At 41.5% G+C, this 25,430-nt stretch overlaps 1 protein-coding gene across 1 annotated transcript; it reads left to right on the top strand.

The window, feature by feature from the left end:
• The first annotated feature begins 14,038 nt into the window (after positions 1-14,038).
• LOC117838136 (protein ENHANCED DISEASE RESISTANCE 2-like) lies at positions 14,039-23,876 on the top strand. Its single transcript, XM_034718035.2, has 22 exons — positions 14,039-14,534; positions 15,625-15,699; positions 15,793-15,846; positions 15,950-16,015; positions 16,100-16,158; positions 17,762-17,796; positions 17,944-18,033; positions 18,102-18,148; positions 18,226-18,326; positions 19,872-19,967; positions 20,050-20,114; positions 20,191-20,262; positions 20,361-20,507; positions 20,606-20,922; positions 21,621-21,684; positions 21,781-21,956; positions 22,231-22,332; positions 22,407-22,457; positions 22,549-22,692; positions 22,788-22,883; positions 23,348-23,449; positions 23,542-23,876. The coding sequence occupies exons 1-22, from the start codon at positions 14,298-14,300 to the stop codon at positions 23,635-23,637; spliced, it is 2,292 nt and encodes a 763-aa protein (XP_034573926.1). The 5' UTR covers positions 14,039-14,297; the 3' UTR covers positions 23,638-23,876.
• The last annotated feature ends 1,554 nt before the right edge of the window (positions 23,877-25,430 follow it).

Below are 25,430 nucleotides of genomic sequence, written 5' to 3'. Positions count from 1 at the left end.
AATTAAGTTTTCCTTGGAAAATCAAGGCAGCGAGATTCCTTCTTTTAGGGAGACACTATAAAGGAGTACTACCAAGCTGCGAGCACATGGTACAAGAGCTCGATGTGACACTCGAACCCCCAACCTGTTCTGAAATGGAAGGCCAAATTTTTTCCGAATAAATTTAATTTGAAAATACATGCAAGCAAAGAAAAACCGGGTACGTACCAATGCAAGTAGCAAGTTTCTTTAAGCAACGACCGTCAGGTCAAAGAAAATTGTTTCCTCCAAATGTCCAATGGAGGGGTGTTAGCAACTTTTAGCTGCTAAACTGCTAAACACCCTTGCTAAAACTTGCTAAAGTTGAGTTGCTAAAGTTTAGCAGTTAAGCAAGTTTTTGGTTGCTAAAACTTGCTAAAAGGTGGGCTGGACCACCTATACCCCTCATTTATTGCTTGTCTCCCCCTCGTGCGCACCTTTAATAAGGGTAGATAGGTCTTTTTACAGCTCATTAAATGCCTTTTAGTAAGAGTATCCAAACAGCTTTTGCTAAAATTTAGCAACTAAAGTTTAGCAAATTTTAAGTGCTAAACTTTAGCAAGAGTAACCAAACAGAACCGAAATCCCATCTACCTATAGCTATGACTAACCCTTAATTTACTGGATCTAGCCTTCTTATGAGTCAAACAAAGGCATTAATATTCTGCTCTAAGCTCGTAGCGTCAATGATTGAGTGCAATCGCGTCACATGTGATCGCCGATTTGTTTTTTTATTCATAACCACACACACAGAGAGAGAGAGAGCGCTAGGATCTAGGATCTAACACTAGGAGGGCCAAGAAAAGTCATATGTCATGTTTAGAACGGCGGCCTTCCAATCCATGGGGAAGTGAGAACTAGCCACTATCCCGCTTATCACTTCTCACGTCTGTTAGTTCAAATTTAGTGTTTCGCCTAAAGTGTGTAAAGTGTGTTCGTCTGATATGCGTTCAATGCACTATGTTCAACAGGGTTCTTTCACTTTCTTTTTGGGAATTGAGCAAATGTGCAACCAAAGAGAGCCAAAAACTTTTACTTAAACAATCATAAACGCCGTGGTTAAACTATTAAGTGTGATTGTCATGCTGGATCTGACACATATATTATCTAGTAGTAGTTTTTTTTTTGCTAAAATCTAATACCACACCATGTGTTAATTGACAACTGCATAATCTAGTCAACTTTTTGCGCAAATCCTAAAGCATAATTAATGTTGGCATCGAGCATAGGGGGGCCATGGTCCTTGCCAGGCCCTGGCTCCGCCATTGTGTATATACTCCCTCCGTATAGGAAAAGGAAGTCGTTTTGGAGGAAGTCGTTTTGGACAGCGACACGGTCTCCAAAGCATTACTTTGACTCCTTATTTTTATAAAATTATTTATCAAAAAGTGATATATGTATATTTTTATGAAAGTATTTTTCAAGACAAATCTATTTATATGGCTTTCACATTTCCAAACTAAACAACTTAAAAGTTATTCATGATTTATATTCCCAATGTTTGACCCAAACCTTGTCCAAAACGACTTTCTTTTCCTATACGGAGGGAGTACACTCATACACTTATCCTGCAAACATCTATAAGAGGTTGGACCGGTAGATTTTGAGATTAACAAAATACTCAAGTGTCTCGCTATCCAAGACGCTTGTTTGCGCGATCGACAGTCCGTTAACTAGACAATCCACGTAATCTGAACTCAAATACGGTCACTGATTTTGTTTCAAACACACTATTTTTAGTAAATAAATAAAATCATCCTAGCCTCTACAATGGATGCGTATAGATAGCCATAGCGATCCTCTTTGGAACGCAGAATTCTTTTGTAGTTCCCACGGGAACTACTTATTCCCCATGCAACGGATACTGTACCATTTGAATTTGTTTCCTCTCCGTGCACATTATTCCTGAGTTTCTTGCATTGTGACTGTTCCTAGCAGCTTGGCTGCAACCTTTTTTTTTTCATCAATTGAGGACCATTACGAGCCCATAAGCAACAAATGAAAGCAATAATAGTCCCCTTGCAAAAAATTGCAGGCAATGACCTACATCTTCTTTTCATGAAAACCGACATTTTGTCAAACAATGTGATCCTCCGTCAACGCCTGCTCGCGTGTTTTGTTTTAAAAAAAAATCCAGAGTGGACAAATATAAAAAGGGTTACTTCTAGGAATCTCAAAATAAAAATCCAACAACCAGTATCTTTAACAGCTCTCCATTACTGTGGGACCAGTGCCCTGACTTGGCTCCACTTGTCGGTCAAATGGTCAAACAAATCCCACACCATGCATGGTGGGTGGCCCACGCACAGCGTTTTTTTCTCTGTTGTTAAAACTCCGTATAGTATATGCTAGCCCGTCTATGTGCCTCCAAATGTACACTGCTATAGAATTCAAAAGCGCAAAATTCCAAGCACACCTACCTATCTCCAGCTGTTTATGTTAGTCCAGCAAATGGATTTTAAATTCCAGGGCTAGCTGCTAGGAAATTTATAGAGAATAATGCCAGCTTAAGCTTCTATACCATACTATCCAATTAAAAGAGCAGATAGGTTTGCCATTTTGCCAGGAGAGTGGAAAACGTCACATTGACATGGGTTCAACCTATGCCTGTCTCCAGGGCAAGATTTGTACTATGAATCCAATAATTAAAGTGCTAGCTAGTTTAATGGTTGCTAAAATTAAAATATTTGGAATAATTGAGTTTAAAAATGCGCTCTTATCTTCCACAGTATAAAATTACCTGGCATACGGATATGTAGTGTGTACGAAGGAATTGGACATCTATTCATAAGCGATGTCTATTAGTGAAGAAAAGTTTGTTCGTGTAAGTTACCTTCTTTGTGAAAAGGCATCGTAGTTAGTGAAAGGACACATTGAGAGAATACGACATGAAAGCACGTGTTGCTTCATGAGTGCACATGATGGTTCAACGCAACTCTTCATTGAGTATAAATGGAACACAACATAAGCACTAAAAAGACATTTTGGCACGAGAGTGTTATTTATCTCTTAGATCATACTCCATCCATCCCAAATTATTAGTCATTTTAGCTTTTCTAAATTCATGCCTTTTACTATAAGTCTAGACGTTATATATATTTAGGTACATAACAAAATCTATAAATCTAGAAAAACCAAAACAACTAATAATTTGGGATAGAGGGATTACTATCTAGAGAAATCAAAGGAAGGGCATATGCACATAATTTAATGCAAATTATAGTAGTGCATACATCATCATGCAAATAACAATGTTTTAGATAAATTTTTGTACTAAATGTTACTCATTTAGTTTGCCATCTCATCCCTTCCTCATCTCTCATTGCTCGAGGTCTCCCAACCCTAAGAGGTACCTATATATGCTTTTTTTTATAAACATGATTAAATATAAAAGGAGCGAATTGAGCGCAGCTCAGCTGGTAAGATTCCTTGTGGTGGAACTTGCCCAACAGAGTTCGAGTCCTTGACTTAGCATTGGTTGTTGCATTTTTCTAAATTTATTTCAAGATTTAACCGTGTTATTATGTGATGACTTCTTCAATATCGAGGATCTATCCGTCGGCTCAGTCTCTCGACGATGCTCATAGGAGTAGAGTTACATGCATGTACTCATACAAGTGGGTGTGCGTATTTTTGTGTGAGTATCTACATTTGTACTGTGTTTTTAAAAAAAGCTAAAAGAAGATATAGTTTCAAACAAAAGGGATAATAAATTTAAATTGCTAGCATAGAATCCATGTAGGCCCTCCCATTAACGTGAGAACGAACCATGTTCCCCAGGATCACAGCAGATCGGGCGCCGTTCGACCCGCGATCGTGTGGCCTGCGAAATTTTTTTATTTTTAACTTTTTCAACTAATATTTTAAAAATAACCTAACTGAACAAATATTTGCAGGTCTGACTCTTTTGGTTGTACCGGTCCGCATGGCGTGACAAGAACACTCTGTCGCGCCACATGCAATATCGTAACAAGGTGTGCCACGTCGGAGCGCATGAAAGGGATCTGCCAGCACATATACCATGTGGAAAGCTTGGCACGTCACTCCCGCCGGCGTGACAACACAATCTTGTCATGCCACCCGGAGTGGCGTGACAAGATCTAACTTTTGAAAAATCATAATTTTTTCATACGAACTTGGATGAATATGATTTTTATATGAAAATTTTAGCTCTCGACGAGATATATAACTTGTAGTTTTGAGTTGTTTCATTTGAAATTGTTAAGATACATTAATAATTAATCTAAACTTTAGATATCATATTAAGCGCTTGATCCTTTTTTCGGTCATCTCCAACTTGGTTTTGTTCATCATGGTTCCACCAAAAAAAGTTCTATACAATATCTTATTTGTAAAATTATAGGAAAGAGATAAGACTAATATGTCAAAACCTACTACAATAAGAATGAGAGATATATAATGATCACTAGGATCGTGCCCTACTACAATAAGAATGAGAGATATATAATGATCACTAGGATCGTGCCCGTGCGTTGTTACGGGCGTCAAAATATTTATAGTGCAACACATAAAGCATTCAACAAACTATATAGTGTGATAGTAAGCACAAGCATATAAAATATGAAATTCAGCTGGAAACATTATAAGTTGTTGACTTCAAACATGCTCATTCGTCATTGCCTTCAGAACTTAATCACTTTCAAACTATATAGCTAGATACAGCATAAGTTGACTTCAAACATGCTCATTTGTCATTGCCTTCAGAACTTAATCACTTTCGAACTATATAGCTAGAAACTGTATAAGTTGCTACTTTGTTTAATCTACACCAACATCATCATAGCCAACTTCAAAGCTCTTAATGATTCCATGATCAAGGTTAATGTACATGCTTAACACACGCAATGTTACAAAGGACAAAGTCAAAGTCATAGCAAATTATAATATACCAAATTCTACGGTGTTAACAAGCTATAGCGAGGCAGTGAAGACAACGTTGAGTGATGTAGTGGTGTAACACCCCGTCCTCCAAAGCCGCACCGCCCAACCCTTCCGAGGGGCAGGCACGTGTACACGTAGCACCCTACTTACACTTTCATCCTCACTTCGTGAAAAAGTGTTAACCCGAAGGTGCTATGGTTGGTGGACAAAGGCTTATAAGTTGGCTCCACCATTGCTCAACTAGCAAGGGGTACTAAATATGCGCACCTGTGCGCATGGGCCACTACTGGGCCATCCAAAGTTAGGCCAGATATCATATACACCCCCTTTCAAAGAACCCGGTGTCCTCGTCGGTCCAACTCACGCACACTTGGTCAAATGTCCAGGAACATTCCCTCTTAGCACACAACCGTACGTCCAGTGCTAGCGCCATATGCCATGCCATGTGTCCCATCCAAAGCCCACATGCGCCATGTGCCATATGCCCACACACTGATCCGTACGCACAACCGCGAGGGTTGGCTCTGATACCATCTGTAGCATCCCGTCCTCCAAAGCCGCACCGCTCAGTCCTTCCGACGGGTGGGCGCGCGTACACATAGCACCCTACTTACACTTTCATCCTTGCTTCGTGTAAAAGGATTAAACTGAAGGTGCTATGGTTGGTGGACAAAGACTTATCAGTTGGCTCCACCCTTGCTCAACTAGCAATGTGGTACTAAACATGCGTACCTGCGCTCATGAGCCACTACTGGGCCATCCAAATAGTCCTGTTAATTGGGTTGGGTTTATTGGTTGTAATGGGTTGGTTTTTATTTTGAGCTCCTTTTAGTTGGTTTCCAATAGACTGGCCCAATAGATGGTTTGGTTTGAGTTGGGTTTTACCAGCATACAGTTTGTAGGGGATTTAAGGTGGGGAGTATTATTTTGGGTCCAAAAGCCACTCAACCCATGGGTTGCAATCCGTTAAGAATTCGCCGACCCTATTCTGCTAGTCGCTAGTCACCCCTCGGCCCGAGCGGTCAAGCCTCGCCTCGCCTCGCCTCCCTTCCCCCGCCACCACGCCACCGTCGGAGGAGCTCGGCTTCCCCTACGAGTTCGGCTCCTACCTCTGAGATGTCAACGCTGACGCTGACGCCGGAGGAGCCTGAGACGATGACGGCCGGGGCGGCGTCGCGCACGACGATGCCCGGGAGTAGCGAGGAGGCCGCGGCGGTGGCCGGGCAAGCACTACCGCGGGGGTGAGGTAGCGGCCGTGGGGCAAGTTCACCGCAAAGATCCAGGATCTGGGATCCGAGATTCACGCCAAACCAAGTAATAGCCTGAGCAACACTTCTTGGGTGCGTTTCTAATCTGTTGTGATTTAATCGATGCTATTGTAAAGGAACCTTCTTTCCCCCTGTTCCTCCCTCTTAGTGCAAGGAGCATACTGTATCTGGTTGATGTCAAGCAAATACATTTAACAGATTTATGATATCCAAGCAAATACTGTATCTGGTTGATGTCAAGCAGTTTTATGATATCTGGAGCAGCACTGATGTGAGTGTTGAAGGAATCCTATGCGTGCTAAGTCTAGGTGCAGAGTCTTTAATTAGCATATTTTTAGCTAACAGTTAAGGAGAATAATAGGCAATTAGGAGGTTAATACATGTAGTAGTTGGGAGAATATCTGGTCCTTAGTAGTAGCCTAAACCACTGTGTGTTCGTGTGTCTTTGTGTGTGTTCTATGAGTGAGCTCCTGGGCTACCTGTGAGACTTTAACTATGTGTGTCTTACTACTGTATCATTGAAAAATCTATCAACCTTGGATCTAAATGTTGTTTTTGGGCATTGCTAATTATAGTAAACAATGCTGAATTAATACTTGTTGCAGTCATCAATACAATCATAGAAAAATGTAGGTACTTCTGATTCACTTGCATTGACTAGTTGGATTTCTTTTGTAAGTTCTCTGCAGTTTGTTGTTATTACCTAGGGAGTCTTCAATATGTCTAGTAACACATTGGAAAGCTCTGATGACTCTAATTCAACTCAAACGCGTGCAAAAAGGTCCAAGGTTTGGGAATATTTTGAGCAGAATCTTGTGGAAGTGGATAATGGTTTTAGAGCTGTTTGCAAGTATTGTCGAATGCAGTTAAGCACCAAATCTGGAACTAGTAGCCTTAGAACCCACATTTTTCAATATTGCCATGCAATTGGGAAAGCCGAGAGGAACAGATTCATAGCAACCTTAAAGAAGCCCCTAGAGAACTTTGTGTTTGATCCTCAGCTTAGTCGTGAGCGTATGATAGAATTTGTCATACATGCTAAAATCCCATTCAACAAGTTTGAGGATCCATACTTTGAACCATGGGTTTAGTCCATGTAGCCAACTCTAAGTGGTGTGGGACGGCTAACTATTCACAATGACTGTCTAAAGAAGTACCAGAGAATGAAGCAAAATCTTGAGAATGAACTTGAAAGCCTAGACTCCCTGTGCTTGACGTCGGATTTGTGGACATTGATTCAAAACTTAGGCTACATGGTTGTAACAACTCATTATATCACTCTTGACTTCAAGATAAAAAAGAAGATAATAAGTTTTAAAGAGGTCAAGTATCCACACTTAGATTTTGCAATCGAAGAAGCACTTGTGAGCTGCTTGACTGAGTGGGGCATACAAAACAAGTTGTTTACTCTCACAGTGGACAATGCTAGTAACAACAACACTGCATGTGACCTGTTGGTAGATGCTCACAAGTATGAGTTGATCTTTGAGGGTGCACATTTGCATGTGAGATGTTGTGCGCATATCCTGAATATTTTGGTTCAAGATGGGATGACAATTATTCATGAGGGGATAAAGAAGATTCAGGAGCTCTTGAAGCACATTGTCGCTTCACCCTCAAGAATTCAAGCTTTTAATGAAATTGCAGTGGTGAATGATCTTCCAACAAATCATGGTATTGCTCTTGACATACCAAACCGTTGGAATTCCACCTTCAAGATGGTTGGAGAAGCAATCAAGTATAAGACCATCCTGAATAGCTATGCAAATCAACATGCAGAAATTTCTCCAAATGAACAAGAATGGAGCATAACTGATTCAATCTGTAAGTTTCTTAAAACTTTTGAAGAGGCTACAAAAGCAGTATCAGCTAATAGGAAACCAACTTCATATATGTTCTTGCCTTTGATTGTTTCAATTCTGGATGCCTTGGATAACCTAGCTTGGCAGACAAGTGTGGCACTAAAAGATCTGGCTGCAACCATGAGGATCAAGTTTGAAAAGTACTGGGGTAGAGATTTTGATGAGTCAAACTAGCCTATTGCTCGCAGAAACAAAAAGAATTATGATGTCAACCTTGGAATTGTTATTGCAATGCAGAGTTCTTCTACCAGAAGATTTGTAGAAATATAGATTAGATTGATTCAAGTGTTAATGTTGCTCTAGTTTGGATGAAAAAAAAATACTTTATGAAGTATGAGCAACGCTTGAGGAGAGCTAATGCATACTCTGTTACATATTCAAGTGAGGGCAACACTTCTGTGGGCTCACCGGTGCTTGCGAAAAGGCAGCTGGGATCAAAATTTGCAAACTTCAAGTTAAGTCGGAGAAAGACTAATGCACCAAAGTCTAAATTTGACATCTACTTTGAAGAAGATTGTGTGGAAGACATTAAAAACTTTGACATTTTGGCTTGGTGGAAGGCACATGCTGAGAAGTTTCCGATCTTATCATTTATGGCATGCGATTTCCTCGCCATTCCTCTTAGCACCATTTCTTCCGAATCAACCTTTAGTCTTGGAGGTAGGATTCCTGGAGAGTCAAGAAGCTCACTAACTCTAGAGATGTTAGAAGCCCTTGTGTGTGGGAAAGACTGGTTATTCAAGGAAAAAGATGTAGACAATGAAGGTATACCCTCATTCTATTTTGGCATGTGTGCACATTTCCATGTTCATTTACTTACATATGCTCATTATGTTGTAGGTCAAGAAATTAGTGAAGATCATACTAGTGAAATGGTCACTTTGTCACTCCATCAGATTTTACACAACACATACATCCTATTTTAAACATGCTTTATTTTCATTTAAACATGCTTTATTTCTGTTTAAACACCACTAAACATGAACATTTTTTCATCAGGTACAACTCTCTCAATTCCACGTCAGGATCTCAGTCAAGGTGCTGCTGCATTTCTATAAAGGTATGTTTTTGCAACTAGCTAACTATGTTAACCTGAATGATTACTATTAACTATCTGATTGAATGGACTTTTTGTTTCCATATAACTGATCGACATTTTTTCTCTATCTATTACTGTTTACTTCTGCTGCATGATCTGATTTACTTCATCTATTGGTAGTTTGGCTATTTCCTATTACTACGATAAGTTCGAAGACAAGTCTGTAACATTTGCATACATTTGTAGATTGGTCATATTGACATGTTTTCTCTGAAAAAGTAACTGAACTTCCTTTGTATACATAGTAGTTTTCTCTGAAAAATATTAGCTTATGGAAATAGTCCTTGTGACAACAGTGCAAAGTAGATTTTGCCTCCACACAATCTTGCTCTTTTGGTGATAATAGTCCTTGTACATGGCTAGTACTTTTCATGGATGCATATTAGCTTGGTTGTGACACCATAGCCTCTAATCGGCCTATAACTGTAACCGTGCTTGGTGGTATATTCTGTATGTAATTGACCAATTAACCTCCCTCTCGTTTCATCTGCTTTGTTGGTATAAACAAAAATTGTTGGCATTATATCCTGTGGTCAGTCGACTCATGCACTGCATATTTCTTCGTTTAGCTTTGCATATCCTTTGTGATAATTGAGTAGCTAGCTTTCTCAATATGTCTGCAGTATAGTTGGAGATGATGCGGGAGGCGGATACGAATGGCGACATACGTTTGAGCTTTGAGGAGTTTAAGCCAAGGATGTTGGGTAATTGAGCTTTGAGGAGTAGCCAAGGATGTTGGGTAATTGAGGAGAAGAAGTTCTCATGTAGTGTAGTTGATCTTCTTAGCAGCACCTGTCGCATGTTGGAACTTGTTTCATGTAGTCAAATCTCGATGAACCTGTACCCACCTGCCGGCGGACAGTACATTGCAACTTATTTGACTACTAGTAGCTATTTAATGGGTTCTTATTGGGTCGCAACCATATTTGACAAGCAGTTTGTATAACTTATGCACTAAAAAGTTTGGGGTGGTATGGTGTGTGATGTTGGAAGTTTGATTTGGAGTGGGTTCAATTTATTTTCTTGTGAGAATGGGTTGGTGGGGTTACAGTTTGGGTTCCAACCCTATTAACACGGCTACATCCAAAGTTGGGCTGGATGTCATAAGCGGTCACAAAGCATTTTAGCCGCACTCAATTACTTATTAAACAGTCTTCAACTTAACTGATATCTAAAAAGTGGTGAACCAATATTTTTACTTTCATATAGTATCTTACTGTAACACGCCTGTATTTGGAACCCTTAATCAAATGTTATTAAGGACAATAAGTGGATTATGAACTTGTAAGAGAGATCAAGTCAGTTTTGATCAACTCATTTGGAAAAGGTCAAATTTGGTAAAAAATCAAACAAAAGATTCAAATTTCAAAAAAATTAGCAAAAACAATGGAACAAAGAGTTGGAAGTCCATGGAACATAATGGAGTCATGTTTGGACCAAGAATCAGATCAGAAGGATCTCAAATTTAAGGACAAAGATATTGAAGAAGGTCCACTCTAACAAAGCTCTGAAAAATTCTAAGTCTGAAAACAGTATCAAGTGATCAACTTTGAAATGGAATTTAGAAAAAAAATTTGTATATAAATTTTGGAAGTTTTTGGACCATAAATAAACTTGGATACCTAGTGATTGTTTTGGGCTAATTGTTGACTGGAGAAATCCAAGATTTATATTTAAATGAAAGCTCAAAGTTTGCAAGTTTGAACTATTTTAATCATTTCTGACGAAATTGAATCGACAACCATTTAACACTGAATGGCAGCTGGAAGTTGAGGGACTGTTGAAGAAACTAACATTGAAGTAGCTCAAGGCAAGCTCCGGAGCATGTAAACCTATTACTTTCTCTACGTATGCATTTGGTATAGGAGTTGATTGAGAACTTACTTTTATGCACAATCCAACCTTATTAGTTAGGACATCTTTACCATCTATTTAAATAACTAGTAATATCCTATGCTTAGTACTACCTAGCTATGCAACCTTTCGTACCTAAATTTCATTATTTATGTTCCATATTTGATAATTATATATCTTTCATTTTAGTTGCAGTAGTTTTTGATATATTAGTTGCATCTACTTCCTATAATTTCATTAAAATATTGTATAGAACTTCTTTGGTGGAACCACGATGAACAAAGCTAAGTTGGAGATGATCGGAAACAAGATCAGCCCTTAATATGTTATCTAAAGTTTAGATCAATTATTAATATATCTTAACAACTTCAAATGAAAAAACTCAAAACTTCCATGCGCTCCGACGTGATACACCTTGTCACGCCATTGCATGCGGCGCGATAGAGTGTTTCTTGTCACACAATATGGACCGGCGTGACCAAATGGGTCAGATACGCAAATATTTGTTCAGTGAGTTATTTTTAAAATATTAGTTAAAAAAGAGTTAAAAATAAACTCGCGCTCCGTTGTAGCTTAGGGCGTGCACTTTGATTTTTACGTCATTCCCTACACCAATATTGATGCTAGCGAGGAGCGAAAAGCTCATTCAGGAGGAGAGAATCCCAATAGCATAGGATAAGCTAGCTACATCACTTCCTTTGGTGAGACGTAGACAAGTCGGGTTGCGCTTATGGATACCCTGACTAAACTTTAGTCCTTGTCACATCGGATGTTTGCACACTAATTAGGAGTATTAAATATAGTCTAATGATAAAACTAATTGCATAAATGAGGGCTAATTCGCGAGACGAATCTATTAAGCTTAATTAGTCCATGATTAGCCCGTGTGGTGCTACAATAAACATGTGCTAAGTATAGATTAATTAGGCTTAATAGATTCATCTGGCGAATTAGCCCTCGTTTATGCAATTAGTTTTATCATTAATCTATATTTAATACTTCTAATTAGTGATAAACATCCTATGTGACAGGCTAAACTAGCATCCAAACACTCCCTATGTTCCATGGTCGTTTGCTGCGTCTCTTTCAGTGAGCGCGTACAGTTACGCACGCCATAAACTTTTTCTTTTTTTTGGTTTTCTGATGAGTCCAGTTATTTAGTACAGGTTTGGAATTTTTTCTTTTTCTTTTTTGTCTTTTCTGATGAGTCCAGTTATTACAGATTTGGAACTTTGGATGTATGCCTGTGTATGCTTTTATTCTACTAGTATTGTTCTAATTCTACATGTACGCACGATGGCAACGTGGCAAGGGCATGTTTGCAAGGCATATTATACATTTGAACAAAAGGAAGAGGCGTGCCCTTGGAGCTAAGCAGGGGGTAGAAAGTCATGTAAAGAAAAACCAGAAGAACCATTCCATTTCTAGATCCCATGCACGCACATTGCGTCGCACATCACACATGTCTCATGCACGAGGGAAGTGTATACGGATACGATCGAGCTGCACGTGCCACGTGCGAGGCACGTACTTTGCATTCCTCCGTCCGTCGTGAACCATTTGGAGCGCAAAAAGTCCATTTCCCTCGGTAGGTGTCAATGCAAAGAAAAAGTTTAGCGTCCAACGGCGCCCGCCCGGACTATTTTGGCTTGAGCTTCCAGTAATAACACGCCAATCGGGCACGGGCCCGGGGCACGGCTGCGTTGGGTTCGTTAGTTTAATCCTTAATAAATCTGCGTCACCCATGTGTGCCGCCGGGTCAAGCCGTCTCACGACTCACCAGATAATCAGGAGCTAGTAGTACGCACGAGAAAGGGAGATGATGATATCTGCAACGTGCCTGATAGTCTGCCCGGAGAGCTAGGGCAGAGTCACAGAGAAGCAAGTCTCGGCAAGGAAACAGAGAAAGGCCGCGCGCGAAAGCCCGCCCGGAAACCCGTGTGCTGCAAGGCATGTCGGGGTGCCGGTCGGCCGCGCCATCCGTTTGAGGCTGGCAGGCTGCCATGCCAAGCACGTCTTTTGCTTGCGTGCCCGTACGTGCCGTTCCGAGATTTCAAGGAGGGGAGCGGGGGAGCTCGCCGAACACAACTTCTCTGCAATTCGCAAATGTTTTGCTCCGTTCGCGGGATCTTTCCAAGCAGAGCCTAACGGTTTAGGTTTATCAGCGTCGAGTCTTGTCCAAGTTCGGCTGATTATTGGTCGGTAAGCCACGGTGCAAAGAGGAGAGGGGGGCAACGCGTACCTAAGAGTGCACTGTTACTTTTGTTGTCTGGGACGAAAGTGGAATACTTGCATGTGCTATTTTCACTCGATCACGTGTCACATAAGGGACTAGGGGAGTGTCTTACGGTTCACCAAATATGGTTAAGCTTACATACTCCTTGAAACATGTATTCGATATGAAAAGATCTACCGAGATTCTATGTACTACTTTTTACTTCTTGTCACTGTCGTGAGTCATGACAACTTGGTTCCTACCGTCTACTTGTTATCGCGCAAAATAGATAAGTTGCCCGATATTGAAAAGAAAAATATACGACAGACTGTTCAAAGCGACCAAAAATCCAAGAAGATGAAGCAAGCAAACGGCTCATTTGCCACCCCAAATAAACCGCTCCCCAGAAACCCAAATGGCTGGAAAAATTCTTCACGTACTACTAGCCAATTTGCAACGAGGTGAGCCAAGCAGCAAGCACTCGTCTGACCAGTGGCCACCGGTCCCTCCCGCACGGCTGCACCCCACATAACGCCTTCACCAAATCAACCCCGAGAACAGAGACATTCACACAAGATCCGACAGGTACCCGTCATCACAACACCAACACCTATCTTTTTCTCCAAACCAAAATTCCGAGGCAAGTAGAAGAAGAAGAACAACGTCCCCCGTACGTACACGATCACCGACCTCGCTTCTTCCCCTCTCTCTCTCTCTGCACATTCAGAGGAGAGAGAAAGTGGAGCGCAAAACAAATCGCAACCACCAGCCCAGCCAGCGGAAGTAACAGCTCATCTATCAGAAAAGAAATACACGGCGAGGGCCCACCACCGGCGGGACCCACAGCGGCCAGACGGACCTCCCTCTACTCTCTCTGCCTGCCTGCGCCCCAATTCAATTCGACTGCGGAGAACAAAACAAAAGCGCAGCGCAGGGAGGAAGGGAGGGAGGAGGTGCCCCGCGGCCACAAGCCAAGCAGGCAAGCAGCCATCCCAGGCGAGGCGGAGGGGCGCTGCTCGCGGCGCGCCCACAAGGGGAGTGGGGGGGATCGGATTCGGCGCGGGAGCCGGCGGAGGCGAATGGGCGGCGGCGCGGAGGTGGCGGTCGTGGAGGCCGCGGCGGCGGCGCCTGCGTCCGAGGGGACGGCTCCTGCCGCCGCCGCGGCTGCGAACGGGGAGGAGGGGATGCGGATGGAGGGCTGGCTCTACCTGATCCGATCCAACCGCTTCGGGCTGCAGTACTCGCGCAAGCGCTACTTCGTGCTCGAGGACGCCGCGCTCCGCTGCTTCAAGTCCGCGCCATCCTCCAAGCGCGAGGTAACGCCCGCGCGCCTCCCGCCGTGGTCTCGGTGCATCTGTGGGTTTTCCTTTTTCCTCTTTGTTCGCGGGGGGATCATGTTGATTTTTGTGGCATTTTGTGGCGGGATCCTTGGGTGATTGTTCCGTCCGGTGAACGCGTCGCTCGATCGCTTCTGACGCTTTCCGCCACCATCCTGGTGATCTGTTCTGGTGCTCCAACCGGAATTGGGGTGCTAATTCTGACGAGAAGTTCATTTCGGGGGCTGGTTTCTGTTCGTTACACGACCGTTAGTTGGAGATAAATGCATGCGAATTATGTAGGCGAACTGGGTATGATTGACTTCTAGTAGATTAGTTGATTCTCTGCATGCATGCTGCTGTTTGTTCCTCTGTTCGCGTTATGCTTAGCATTAACGGAACACCGAAAGTGGTAAGCTATGACTCGATGCCCTTACCGGGAATGGCACTAGAACGGTGGCACCACACACAGTTTGGCCTGTTTGTACGCCAAGTTTTCTCCAAGGCTCTTTTATGTAATGGGACAATGGTTGCTGAGACAGCAAGTGTAGTGGTTCATACCTTTACGCGTTGGGTTAGGATTTAGGAGAAAAATGTGTTGTTAAAAAATCAGTATGCTGGGATTAGGGGCGTTGTTGCTTAGAATCAAACTGCTGGTCCTTACATTTGAAGTTGAAAGGTAGCAATTAGTGAACTCTGCATTGGGTGAGCTGTTGAGTGGCTTCCGTATAGGAAACACTCATGTTGTCCCTTCTGAAGGATATGGTATCTGCACTACTTTTTTGGCTCTCCAGTGATTGCTGCATCCTGCATTGATTGTCAGTTTGTTACTCAGTGTTTACACATCAAGGAAGAGAGCAAAGTGATTATTGATTTAATACAGCATGCTGACCTGACAGTAAAAAACTTGATTGCTGGGGCAAAATGGTCGATTGTATATGTGCTACTCACAGCTTAATTCAAGTGGAAATAATTGAATTTATTTATCTGCTGCATTCAATTCTTGCAGGAAACTTTGGTGCCTCCACTTTATGTTCTTTTGAAACATGACACCATGCTTATTTGATGCTTTTTCCCCTTTTGGGTGCAGGATCCTGTTAGAAGTGCAGTAATTGACTCTTGTATACGTGTGACAGACAACGGCAGAGAAAGTGTACATAGGAGTGTAAGAACTATTCTCTTTTTATTACTTTACACAATTTTACATAAGGTTTATGCCAACAATATCTCAAGCATTTTCCTCATCATTTTTTGACAGGATTTTTACATATTCACACTTTATAATGCTTCCAATCATTATGATCAACTTAAGGTATGGAGTAATGTTCAACCCCCCTAATCTGACAGCCTATATTGCTCTGCTTGGTCTGTGATAGTAAGATTCCTTTTTGTCTCTGTTGACTGATGTTTTCCAGTTGGGTGCGAGAAGTTCAGAAGAAGCAGCTAGGTGGATCAGGTGCTTAATGGAGTCTGCCTTAAAGGTTGGTGTTTTGCTTATTTTATTCTTCCACTTTGCTATCATTATGTTCAATAAAGCACTCACATGATTTCTGTACTGTGAGCAGTCCCCGAGAAAAGATGAGCACATTGTTGCTTGTTCACACAGAAGATGGCAGGCTTTTAGGTACCTGCAGATCACACTTTGTTTTGTAATATATTTACCATATGAATTGGGAGCAGTGTTTTAAAAAAAACGCTAGTCAAGCTGTGGGATTGCTTAGGTGACTGATTGCTGTAACAGTGACAGTGCGTAACGTCCACATAGTTAAGTTAATTTTATGTTGCTTCAGCTTGATCAGTTTGTTTTTTTGGTAGTTTGCATTTCAAAATTTATGCAGATTAAAGTAGTAAAAGATGTTACCAGATAGTTGAAATGTCATATATTGATGTCTTTGGAATCAGGATTATTTGTAACGTAATCCATGTTTTCTATATGTCATGATTCTTGTTAAGGCCTGAAAACAACCATATATGGTGATATGCCATGCTGCTCTCCCTTTTTGTGCAAGTTAGGGATATGCTATTAGTGCTGACACAAATCATTGTTAGGTTGGTACAAATGCCATGGCATCTTTTGTTTAAATTGATATTTGGAGAAGATGAATATACTGGTTAATAGGGATGTATGCTGACCTGTGGTTTTGATTTTCCTTGATTTACTTATTGTAAAACCCTGGTCCAGTTGGAGTGGCCATTGTGGCTCAAGTAGAGTCGAGGAGGTGTGTTTGTCTCACACTCAATTCTAGTTCCAGGGCTGGTTGTTAAGTGAATTTTGGTAACTCTAATTATTTTTTTTGTGTTAAAAAAGGGTGAGCCCAAATGAGTTGCTATGCATCTGTAGCTTGTTCCAAGGCTTGTCGTAAGTGCACCTGGGGAGTGTTATATACCAAAGCATCAATGCTGCATATGTGTGTATCTATTCCATGCATGTTGCACCAATAGGTGGATCTGGAGTCTACACAAGCTATCCATTCATATTTATTACCATGGGAAACATTACTTTAAGGGTGGTGGCTGTCACTCTATCCTAGTTGGAGTGTCCCACATAACTCCTTTTTTTTTTGATAAGGCACATAACTCTAGTTGAGTAGTGGAGATGTAGCGCTACATATGAAAAATATTCTAAACTTTGATTATCAAAGTTTTGGGTTGTATGCAGTCAAACTCAGGTAACAGAAAAAGTGATGTGTTGGGCTGCATGCTGCCAAACTCAGGTCACAAAAATGTGATGTTTTGGTTTGTATGCCGTCAATCTTTCTAAACTTTGATTATCAAGTATGTTTTACATAATGAATCTGAATGTTTGAAAATGATCTGAGTACATTTTCTTCAAATGTTTGTTCCATAGGATCATACTTTTGCTATATTAAAAATTTTAGTTGCGTCTTGGGGACCATGGTGATGCCCAAAACAACAATTATTGTGACAACTTTAGATTTCGTCAGTGAGGATAAAAGCCCAATTGGGTACAGATGCTGATTCATGTGGGGCTGAGTGTTAAGCAAACGCACAACCCTATTATGTTACACTTCATGGAAACACATGTCTTTATCTGACTGAGTTTGACTCGTTACCGTATTCTGCTCGCCATTGCAGTTATTTACTCCATGCTCTGTTGTAACTTTTTTTTGGCTAGAAATGACATTGTAATTAACTATTTGTATTCATATTTATGTAATGGTATTTCTAGCTTCACTATTTTCTAATTGGCCACTATGTCATTTCAGGTTAAGTCGCCGCAATAGCCGCATGCACTCAATAGGTAACTTATCATATAGGTTTCAATTGAATGGGTAATTGTAGTAAAATAATTTGCTTTTGACAGTGTTCATAGAAGTTACAGTTACAGATCTCTTTGTGCTCTTTAGTGCCACACTGTTCTTATTTTGTCTGTGTGAAAATTTATCAGATTGGACTCTATTTTCATCTGCTCATAATGATCCAATGGCATCTGATGTTATCGCACCTTCTCCGTGGTCAATATTTGGATGTAAAAATGGTAACGACAAAACTTTCTTTCTTTCCAGCAATGAAATTTCTGCTAAAATCCATTTTACGTGCATTTAGGTTTACGTTTTTTTACCGAGGCGAACGATGGTGGATCTCGTGGAACGGTATTTCTTATTCTCAGCAATGCATTGTGTGTGCATGTGGATGGATTGCTAAATTCACAATAGTTTTGCTTCCTCAGTATTGGGATGATCATCCGGCTATAATGGCAGTTGGTGTTGTTGATGCAAATTCTGAGGCTGTCTTCCAGACTCTAATGTCCCTTGGCCAATCAAGATCTGAGTAAGACAGTTGTTCTCATGCTCAAACTTTTTTATTTTCTGAAAACATATGCAGTACATTTTGTCACATATGCATTACGACTTTAATATCCTAGAGTAAAACATAGAGAGTATTTCTGAGTGTGCGTATGTGGGTGCCCATATGCTCATAACAACGGCAGCTGGAAGTTGCATGATTTACTGCTTACAGAAAATATGAAAACCCAACTCTGTATTGTGGCGAGTGTTAGATGTATGCAGTAGTAGTTAAGCTTGTGGCTCCACTGGATTCTTCTGGCTTGTGAAAGAAGAAAAGAAACTTTCACCCATTCAACTTAAAGCTTGCTTAATGCAACTATCTATCTGCAGAAGTTCAGTATTAAATTTATGTTTTAGTTCTATTTCTTAAAAAATCCTGATGACACCTTGCGCCCACAGTGTGCCTCCACGGCCCTCACCACCTATAACCACCTCAACGTTGCACAATTATCCTGATTCATAAAAGGTACCACGTATTAAATACCCCCGTAGAAAGCAAACTCAAAGTTAACCTTTCTGCCATGTTGCACCCATCCAAGAAGCTAGAGTGGAAGTCCACCTAAGCTAGCCTTCTCCCTTGCCTCCACCAACTGGCTTGTCTTCTCTGGCTCTCTCTCTGTACTCCTTCAACGCTTTCCTCTGCCATCACCAAGATAGACAAAATAAAGGTGGACCTGGCATGTGGCAAGAGATGTCAGGGAGGGTCTTGGGACCAAGGCTGCTACTGGCCAAGTATCCATGGCTACAGCTCCTTCACTGCCTAACCTCCTTCCAAGCTACTAGTTGCTGCCTTGGGCCACCAGCTACTGCCTATGCTGCCTTTAAAAACACTTTACTTTTGAGAGTTTAGACCCAAGACCACACTGGACATGTTATAAGAAGAGCATAAGTTTTTCATTCAAAAGGTGACGATATGAGTCTTTTGAGAAAATTGCCCTACTTAACCTCCATTTCCAGTGGCAACACCAGAGTTGCAAATTTTGAGTGTCCAGGGAGCAACTTTGCAGATTCGCACCTGTATCTTTCAATTACTTTTGTGTATTGCTTGATGACCGCGGAAATTCTGCTTCTTGACACCAACTAGTTACTTAACTTTCCTTCATATTGGAATAAGAAAGAATGGAATATAGTTAGCAATTAAAGAAATTTGCTCGAAACTTTGAGTTGATCACATCTTTTCCAAATAATCTTATTGTACTTCCGCTGGTCTAAATTTCTGGTACTTTTGTTTCTCCAAAACAAAAAATTACGTGTAGCGGTATGAACAAGCAACCAATAGACAGCTTAAGCAAATTTCTGTTTTAAACTGGAACTTATTAGTGTTAAACTCAAACAAGCAATAGGTGTCTTAAGCAATAGGGAAGATTTTTAAGAACCAGAATGTGCTTTTCTAAAAAAATCTAAAATATTTAGTTATTTGCCAGTAATACTGTTCTCCTATAATAAATCAAGACATGACATTAATATGCATACGCATGAGTTAAATGTGTTTCTTTTCAACCAATTAACCATTGAGATCCTTTTTTAGGTGGGACTTTTGTCTGCAGGAAGGAAAGGTTGTTGAGCATCTAGATGGACACACAGACATAATCCACAAGAAATTAAGAGGCGACTGGTTACCATGGTCTGGTGCTGGATTGATTATCCTGCTATTTTTTAAAATGCATTTTTTGTAAATTTCTAATAGCATTATATTTAGTTTTCAGGGGAATGAGAAAGAGGGATCTATTACTTAGAAGATATTGGAGGCGAGAAGATGATGGAACTTACGGTACTATTGTTTGACCGAAAATGATAAATATTGCACTTGCAGTTATCTAGATCTGACACTTCTCTTGAATTTCCAGTAATTCTATACCACTCTGTTTTCCACTACAAATGCCGTCCTGAGAGAGGATACATCCGTGCATGTCTTAAAAGTAATGTATGCTTTACTTTCAGTTGAATCTCATGAGAACTAAAAACTTGGTATTGTATTTGCTTATACTTAACTGGTATGTGCCTTTTTGATATTTAGGTGGAGGTTATGTAATATCGCCAATCAATCAAGGAAGACAATCAGTTGTGAAGCACATGCTTGCCATAGACTGGAAATTCTGGAAGTCTTATCTGTTTACATCATCTGCCAAATATATCACTATACGTATGCTAGGCAGAGTAGCAGGTATGTCTGTATTACATCAACACATCTTGCCTGATCCAGTTGTGAAACTTCTCTTTTTGCAAATTTGGATAATATTCTTCCCACTTGCATATTGTCAGCACTGCGAGAATTCTTCCGAGCAAAAAATGGAAATTGTGCTTGCTTGGAGTTCTCATCTGGTGAGTTGACTAGGGATATGGGACTGCCACAAGGTGAAAATGAAAGAATAAATTTGGAAATGCGTCAAGAAAATGAGAGCAGAAGACTTGAGGGTCCTACCGAAGGATCACTGGGTGGTTCTAACAGGCATTTAAGCAGTACTGGTTCCTTTGTTCAACTTAATGATGCAGCTGATGAGTTCTTTGACGTGCCAGATGAATCAGAATATGATCAGAGAGAAATTGTGTTTCCTTCTGATGAGAGCACACATGCTGTGGTGAGTTCATTGTGTGTTTGCATAGAAGATTGCCAAATAGACCGTTCTTATCCATAAAGTCGGTTCTCCTAGTTCCCATCTTCTGAACTATTATCTTCTGGTCTTAGTATGGATGCATGGCTTGATGGCTATGTGGTTTTTTATATCAATATGTCGATGTAATAAGTTTCTTTGCCCCTTGAAATTCTGTGGCATTCTTATGTAGAGGTCAATAATCTGAGCGGCCCAGAAAAAAATATTCGCTAGATTCCAAATTGTTATTTAGTGTGCTTGCAGCCCTCTTAGGATATACTATATCTATATTTTCAACAATAAAAAATACTTGACTACAAACAATGGCATTACGTTAGCATAATTTGGAGAACCATGCCATACAAACTCCTTACTACTCCCTCCGTTCCAAATTATAGTTCACTTTATCTTTTCCCCGAGTCAAACTTCTCTAATTTTGACCAAATTTATAGAGAGAAAAAATCATCAATATCTACAGCATGTCAACATGAAATAAGTTTCATGAATCCACCGCAAAAAATGTCTTGATACTGCATTTGTTTGGTGTTGCCGATTTTATCGTATTTGTCTATAAACTTGGTCAAAGTTAAACAAGTTCGACTTAACAAAGCTAAAGTGAACTAGAATTTGGAACGGAGGGAGTATTTTTGTATATTATATCTAATGTTTTGGCATTTCTTTTGCAGGACCAACGGCATGCTAAATTGTCCACTGCTGCTGTTTTTGTGAAAAGGTTGCATGATCTTGCAGGTGTGTTACAGTTTTTCTCAATTTACCAACATTTTTATTTACTTTTCTTATATTATAAATTTTGATCTCCCCTTTCCTCCTTTTCCTTTATTCTAGTCCAAAAAAGAGGATACGTTGACCTACAGGGAGCTGCAGATGCTGATAATGGGCCATGTTGCTATGGATATACTCTTCCCAAAGATTCAAGCTATACAGTGCCTTCTACTTGGGCAATGACAGATCCTACAACATTCTTAATCCGGGGAGAGACATATCTGCACGATCGTCTAAAGGTAGCTTAGATATGCTGCAGATATCACATCCTGTAAACAAAAACTCAAGTTCAAATATATTAGGCGCATAGAGCCTTCATAGCCTCTTTTGTAGTGGTTTAAAGTGGGGAACGGGGAAGATTTCAGCTTTCAAATTAATCATTGCTTGCCATATTACAGCTAGTACTACTTTTTCAGAAACAAACTGTAGGGAAACACATAATTCAGTTTAAGCATAGATGGCTGGGTGAAATTACTATAACAATGCAGTTACAGTTTACCTTAACTTTGACAGATCAAGGCAAATAGTACCCTGATGCAAATGGTAGGTGCTGATTGGATAAAGTCTGATAAACGTGAGGATGATCTAGCTGGTCGCCCTGGAGGACTAGTCCAGGTATCTTATGCTAAAGCCAGTAGTTTTATTTCATCAGCAAGAATGAAGATATTTACCAATAGCTTTTATTGTAGAAATGTGCAGCACAAGGGGGCACCAAATTCTTCTTCATTGTAAACATACAGGTGAGATATTTTTTGGGTGTGTGGATGGGACGATACTTGATATATCACATGCTGTACAGTGATTTAAGTCCTTGCTTATAACTGGATACAGGTTCCTGGTTCGACCACATACAGCTTAGCTTTGTATTATATGATGGATACACCATTAGAAAAGGTCCCTCTACTTGAAAGATTTGTAAATGGAGACGATGCATTCAGAAATTCAAGGTTCAAGCTCATCCCTTACATCTCAAAGGTACTTGTTTTGCACTATGAGCCTTATTTGATTTGTTTTAAACCAAAAGTTAATAAACTGTTGATTTCTTATGTTTGCAATGCATGGCCATTTAGGGATCTTGGATCGTTAAGCAGAGTGTGGGCAAGAAAGCTTGCTTGGTTGGGCAGGCATTAGAAATCAATTATTTCCGTGGAAGCAACTATTTGGAGGTAAGCTAGAAGCATCTCATATGATAGCTTCTCTTCTTGCATTCTATGGATAATCATCTAAATGCAGCCAGTAGTGTAATTTTTCATTCTTACGGGATTGGGGAGCAGTTTATTTGTATCATCATGATACATTTCTTCCTGTGTAGTATGCAATGACAAACTAATGAGTAATGACAGCTTCAATTTCTCCCATCACTGTTACGTCTTCTATTTCTTTATTATTCTTTCATGTTATATCTGAGAAGCACAAGTTGACTTAACATCTACTGAAGCTTTAATTGTTAATTTCGGTTATGGCAATCTGTGATATGAGTAACAAAGAAGAGGTTGCTTTTGATTTATTACATATTGGTGCGATTTAGATTTGCTTTTCTGGCAGCATCACGTGTTACTGAATAAATATATGTTTTCCAATATAGCAGAAGTGATATTCAGCTCTAAACAGCTTTGCCTGTAATTTTCAGCTTGGAGTTGATATAGGTTCTTCGACAGTGGCACGAGGTGTAGTGAGCCTTGTGCTTGGCTACTTGAACAATCTGGTGATCGAAATGGCCTTCTTAGTACAGGTAACTCTTCGTAGCAGAAGGGTTAGTATGTTATACTGTACTTCTTTCTAACTTTCACCTAAATTCTTGGTTTCATGGTTTGCCTCGTGCAGGGCAACACATCTGAAGAGCTCCCGGAGTTCCTCCTAGGAACCTGCCGACTGAATTACCTGGACGCCTCCAAGGCAGTGTCGATAGACGAATGCTAGAAGGCGTCAAACTGACCTCATTCTTTTTGAAGCCAGTAGCCCAGTACAGCACAGACCAAAAGGTTGAAGCCATTCCTTGCTGCCCGACACACCGTCGGCAACCCTCGCTTGTATTGCCCCCGCAAAAGTGGGGGATCCACTGCAGCCGTTGTACATTCTCCTCCTCTCGACTGCTCAGGTATTGCGTTGTAATCATGATAGCAATCCATGATAAAAGAACCCCCTCCATTCTTTGGCCATCTCATCACCAGGAGAAAACGTAGACAAAAAAAGAAATGTAGACAAAAAGTGTAATCTAATCCTGGTACCACGCCGTCCCTTCTGACCTGGGTGAGATCAGATCATGAGATCTAACAGCAAAGCAAGCCATTAACTAGCCATTGACCAAGCGAGTAATGGCCGGAATGATTCTACTTGAGGACTCGCGGTCTCCTCCCACATTCGCCAGTAACTGAAAGGGACCCCAACCAAAATCGCAGTGATCGTGGGTGCTCTGTCTGATCCCGTGAGCCGGAAGCATCAGCAAAGCGGAAGTGGAGCGGGTATCTATCTCTCTCTCGGTTCCTCGCCCCTCTGGAAGGACGCCAGGACGATAGCATGATAAAAACGGTGGATCATCGCGATCGGGAGCACTGTGTTGTGTGGTGGCAGCACCAGCTTTTCTGGGACGTTGGCCGTCACGCTCCGTGGCGCCTGTAGCGGCCGACGTGACGGCTGAACGGCCAGCCTCGCTTTTGCTGCGCCCCCAGCCGCGCTTTGGAACCTTTTTGATCGGACGACGATCGGTCGCTTGCTTCTGAGGCTGAGGTAAAGCGTGTGCGAGGCTGGCAAGGACGATGGCACTACCGGACGGGATCCCTGTTCCGATCAGAATAAAAATGGACAGGATCCCCTATTTGCCGTTGACTCGAACGGATCCCCACGGCGCGGCCTGGTCGGTCGCGCGATGCACGGGCTCGTGCCGGCGCGGCGGCCCCCTTCACGTGCGCCCTTTAGGGCAACGCAAAAGCGAGCCGCGAGGCGGAGATGGGTCGCGCCGACCGATCGGGAGCGGCGACGCACGCCAGCCTGCGGTGTCCCTCTGGATCGGCTGCGCCTGTTTCAAGTGGCAACACGCGTGCACGTTGCCATGGCGCGCTGCCGCTGATCTGTGTCCTTCAATCACATTTGCAGCGTGTGGCTGACCGATTCAAAGGATCCAGAGGTCGGCGGAACACATCAGGAGGGTTTTTCTCTTGCAAGCCAATCTGGATTGGATGATGTTACTACACACATGTGTTCTTTATGAGGAACCTAAGAAACGTGCAAGTTTGATTTCTTGGCACACTTTAGAGCACAACCAATAAAAAAGAGTTGTTGCATTTCAGAATTGGACATTGACCGTGTGCGATGGATCTCTGCATCTGCAACCCATTTCAATCTCACCTTCTCTCCATCGCCAAGATTTGATTCTCCGACGCCAATTTCGATCCGGCCTCCCGTCTCCTTAAGCGCGCAACCAGCTAGGCCTGCCTAATGATTTTTCATTGGAATTTGAATACTGCAGCAATCTAGTAGAGGAGACGATCGAAGCTAGGAACCATGGGCGACGCACAGAACCTGATGATCGCCCCTGGCTCCATCCACCTTCTCACGGCCACCTTCCGGCCGAGGCTAGCTTGGTTATCCTCGACCTGCAGGCCTTCGTCGACCACATCCGCGTCACGTTGTGCGTCGCGCCCCCGCCGCTCGTCTCATGCTTCTGCGTCTGGTGCCATCACCTGATGACAACAATAATTTCTTTAACATAGTTC

Source organism: Setaria viridis, chromosome 9 (genome assembly GCF_005286985.2).
Source record: "Setaria viridis chromosome 9, Setaria_viridis_v4.0, whole genome shotgun sequence".
Classification (NCBI taxonomy): domain Eukaryota; kingdom Viridiplantae; phylum Streptophyta; class Magnoliopsida; order Poales; family Poaceae; genus Setaria; species Setaria viridis.
The sequence above is the reverse complement of the archived record's forward strand: the minus strand, read 5'-3'. Positions and strand labels throughout refer to the sequence as shown.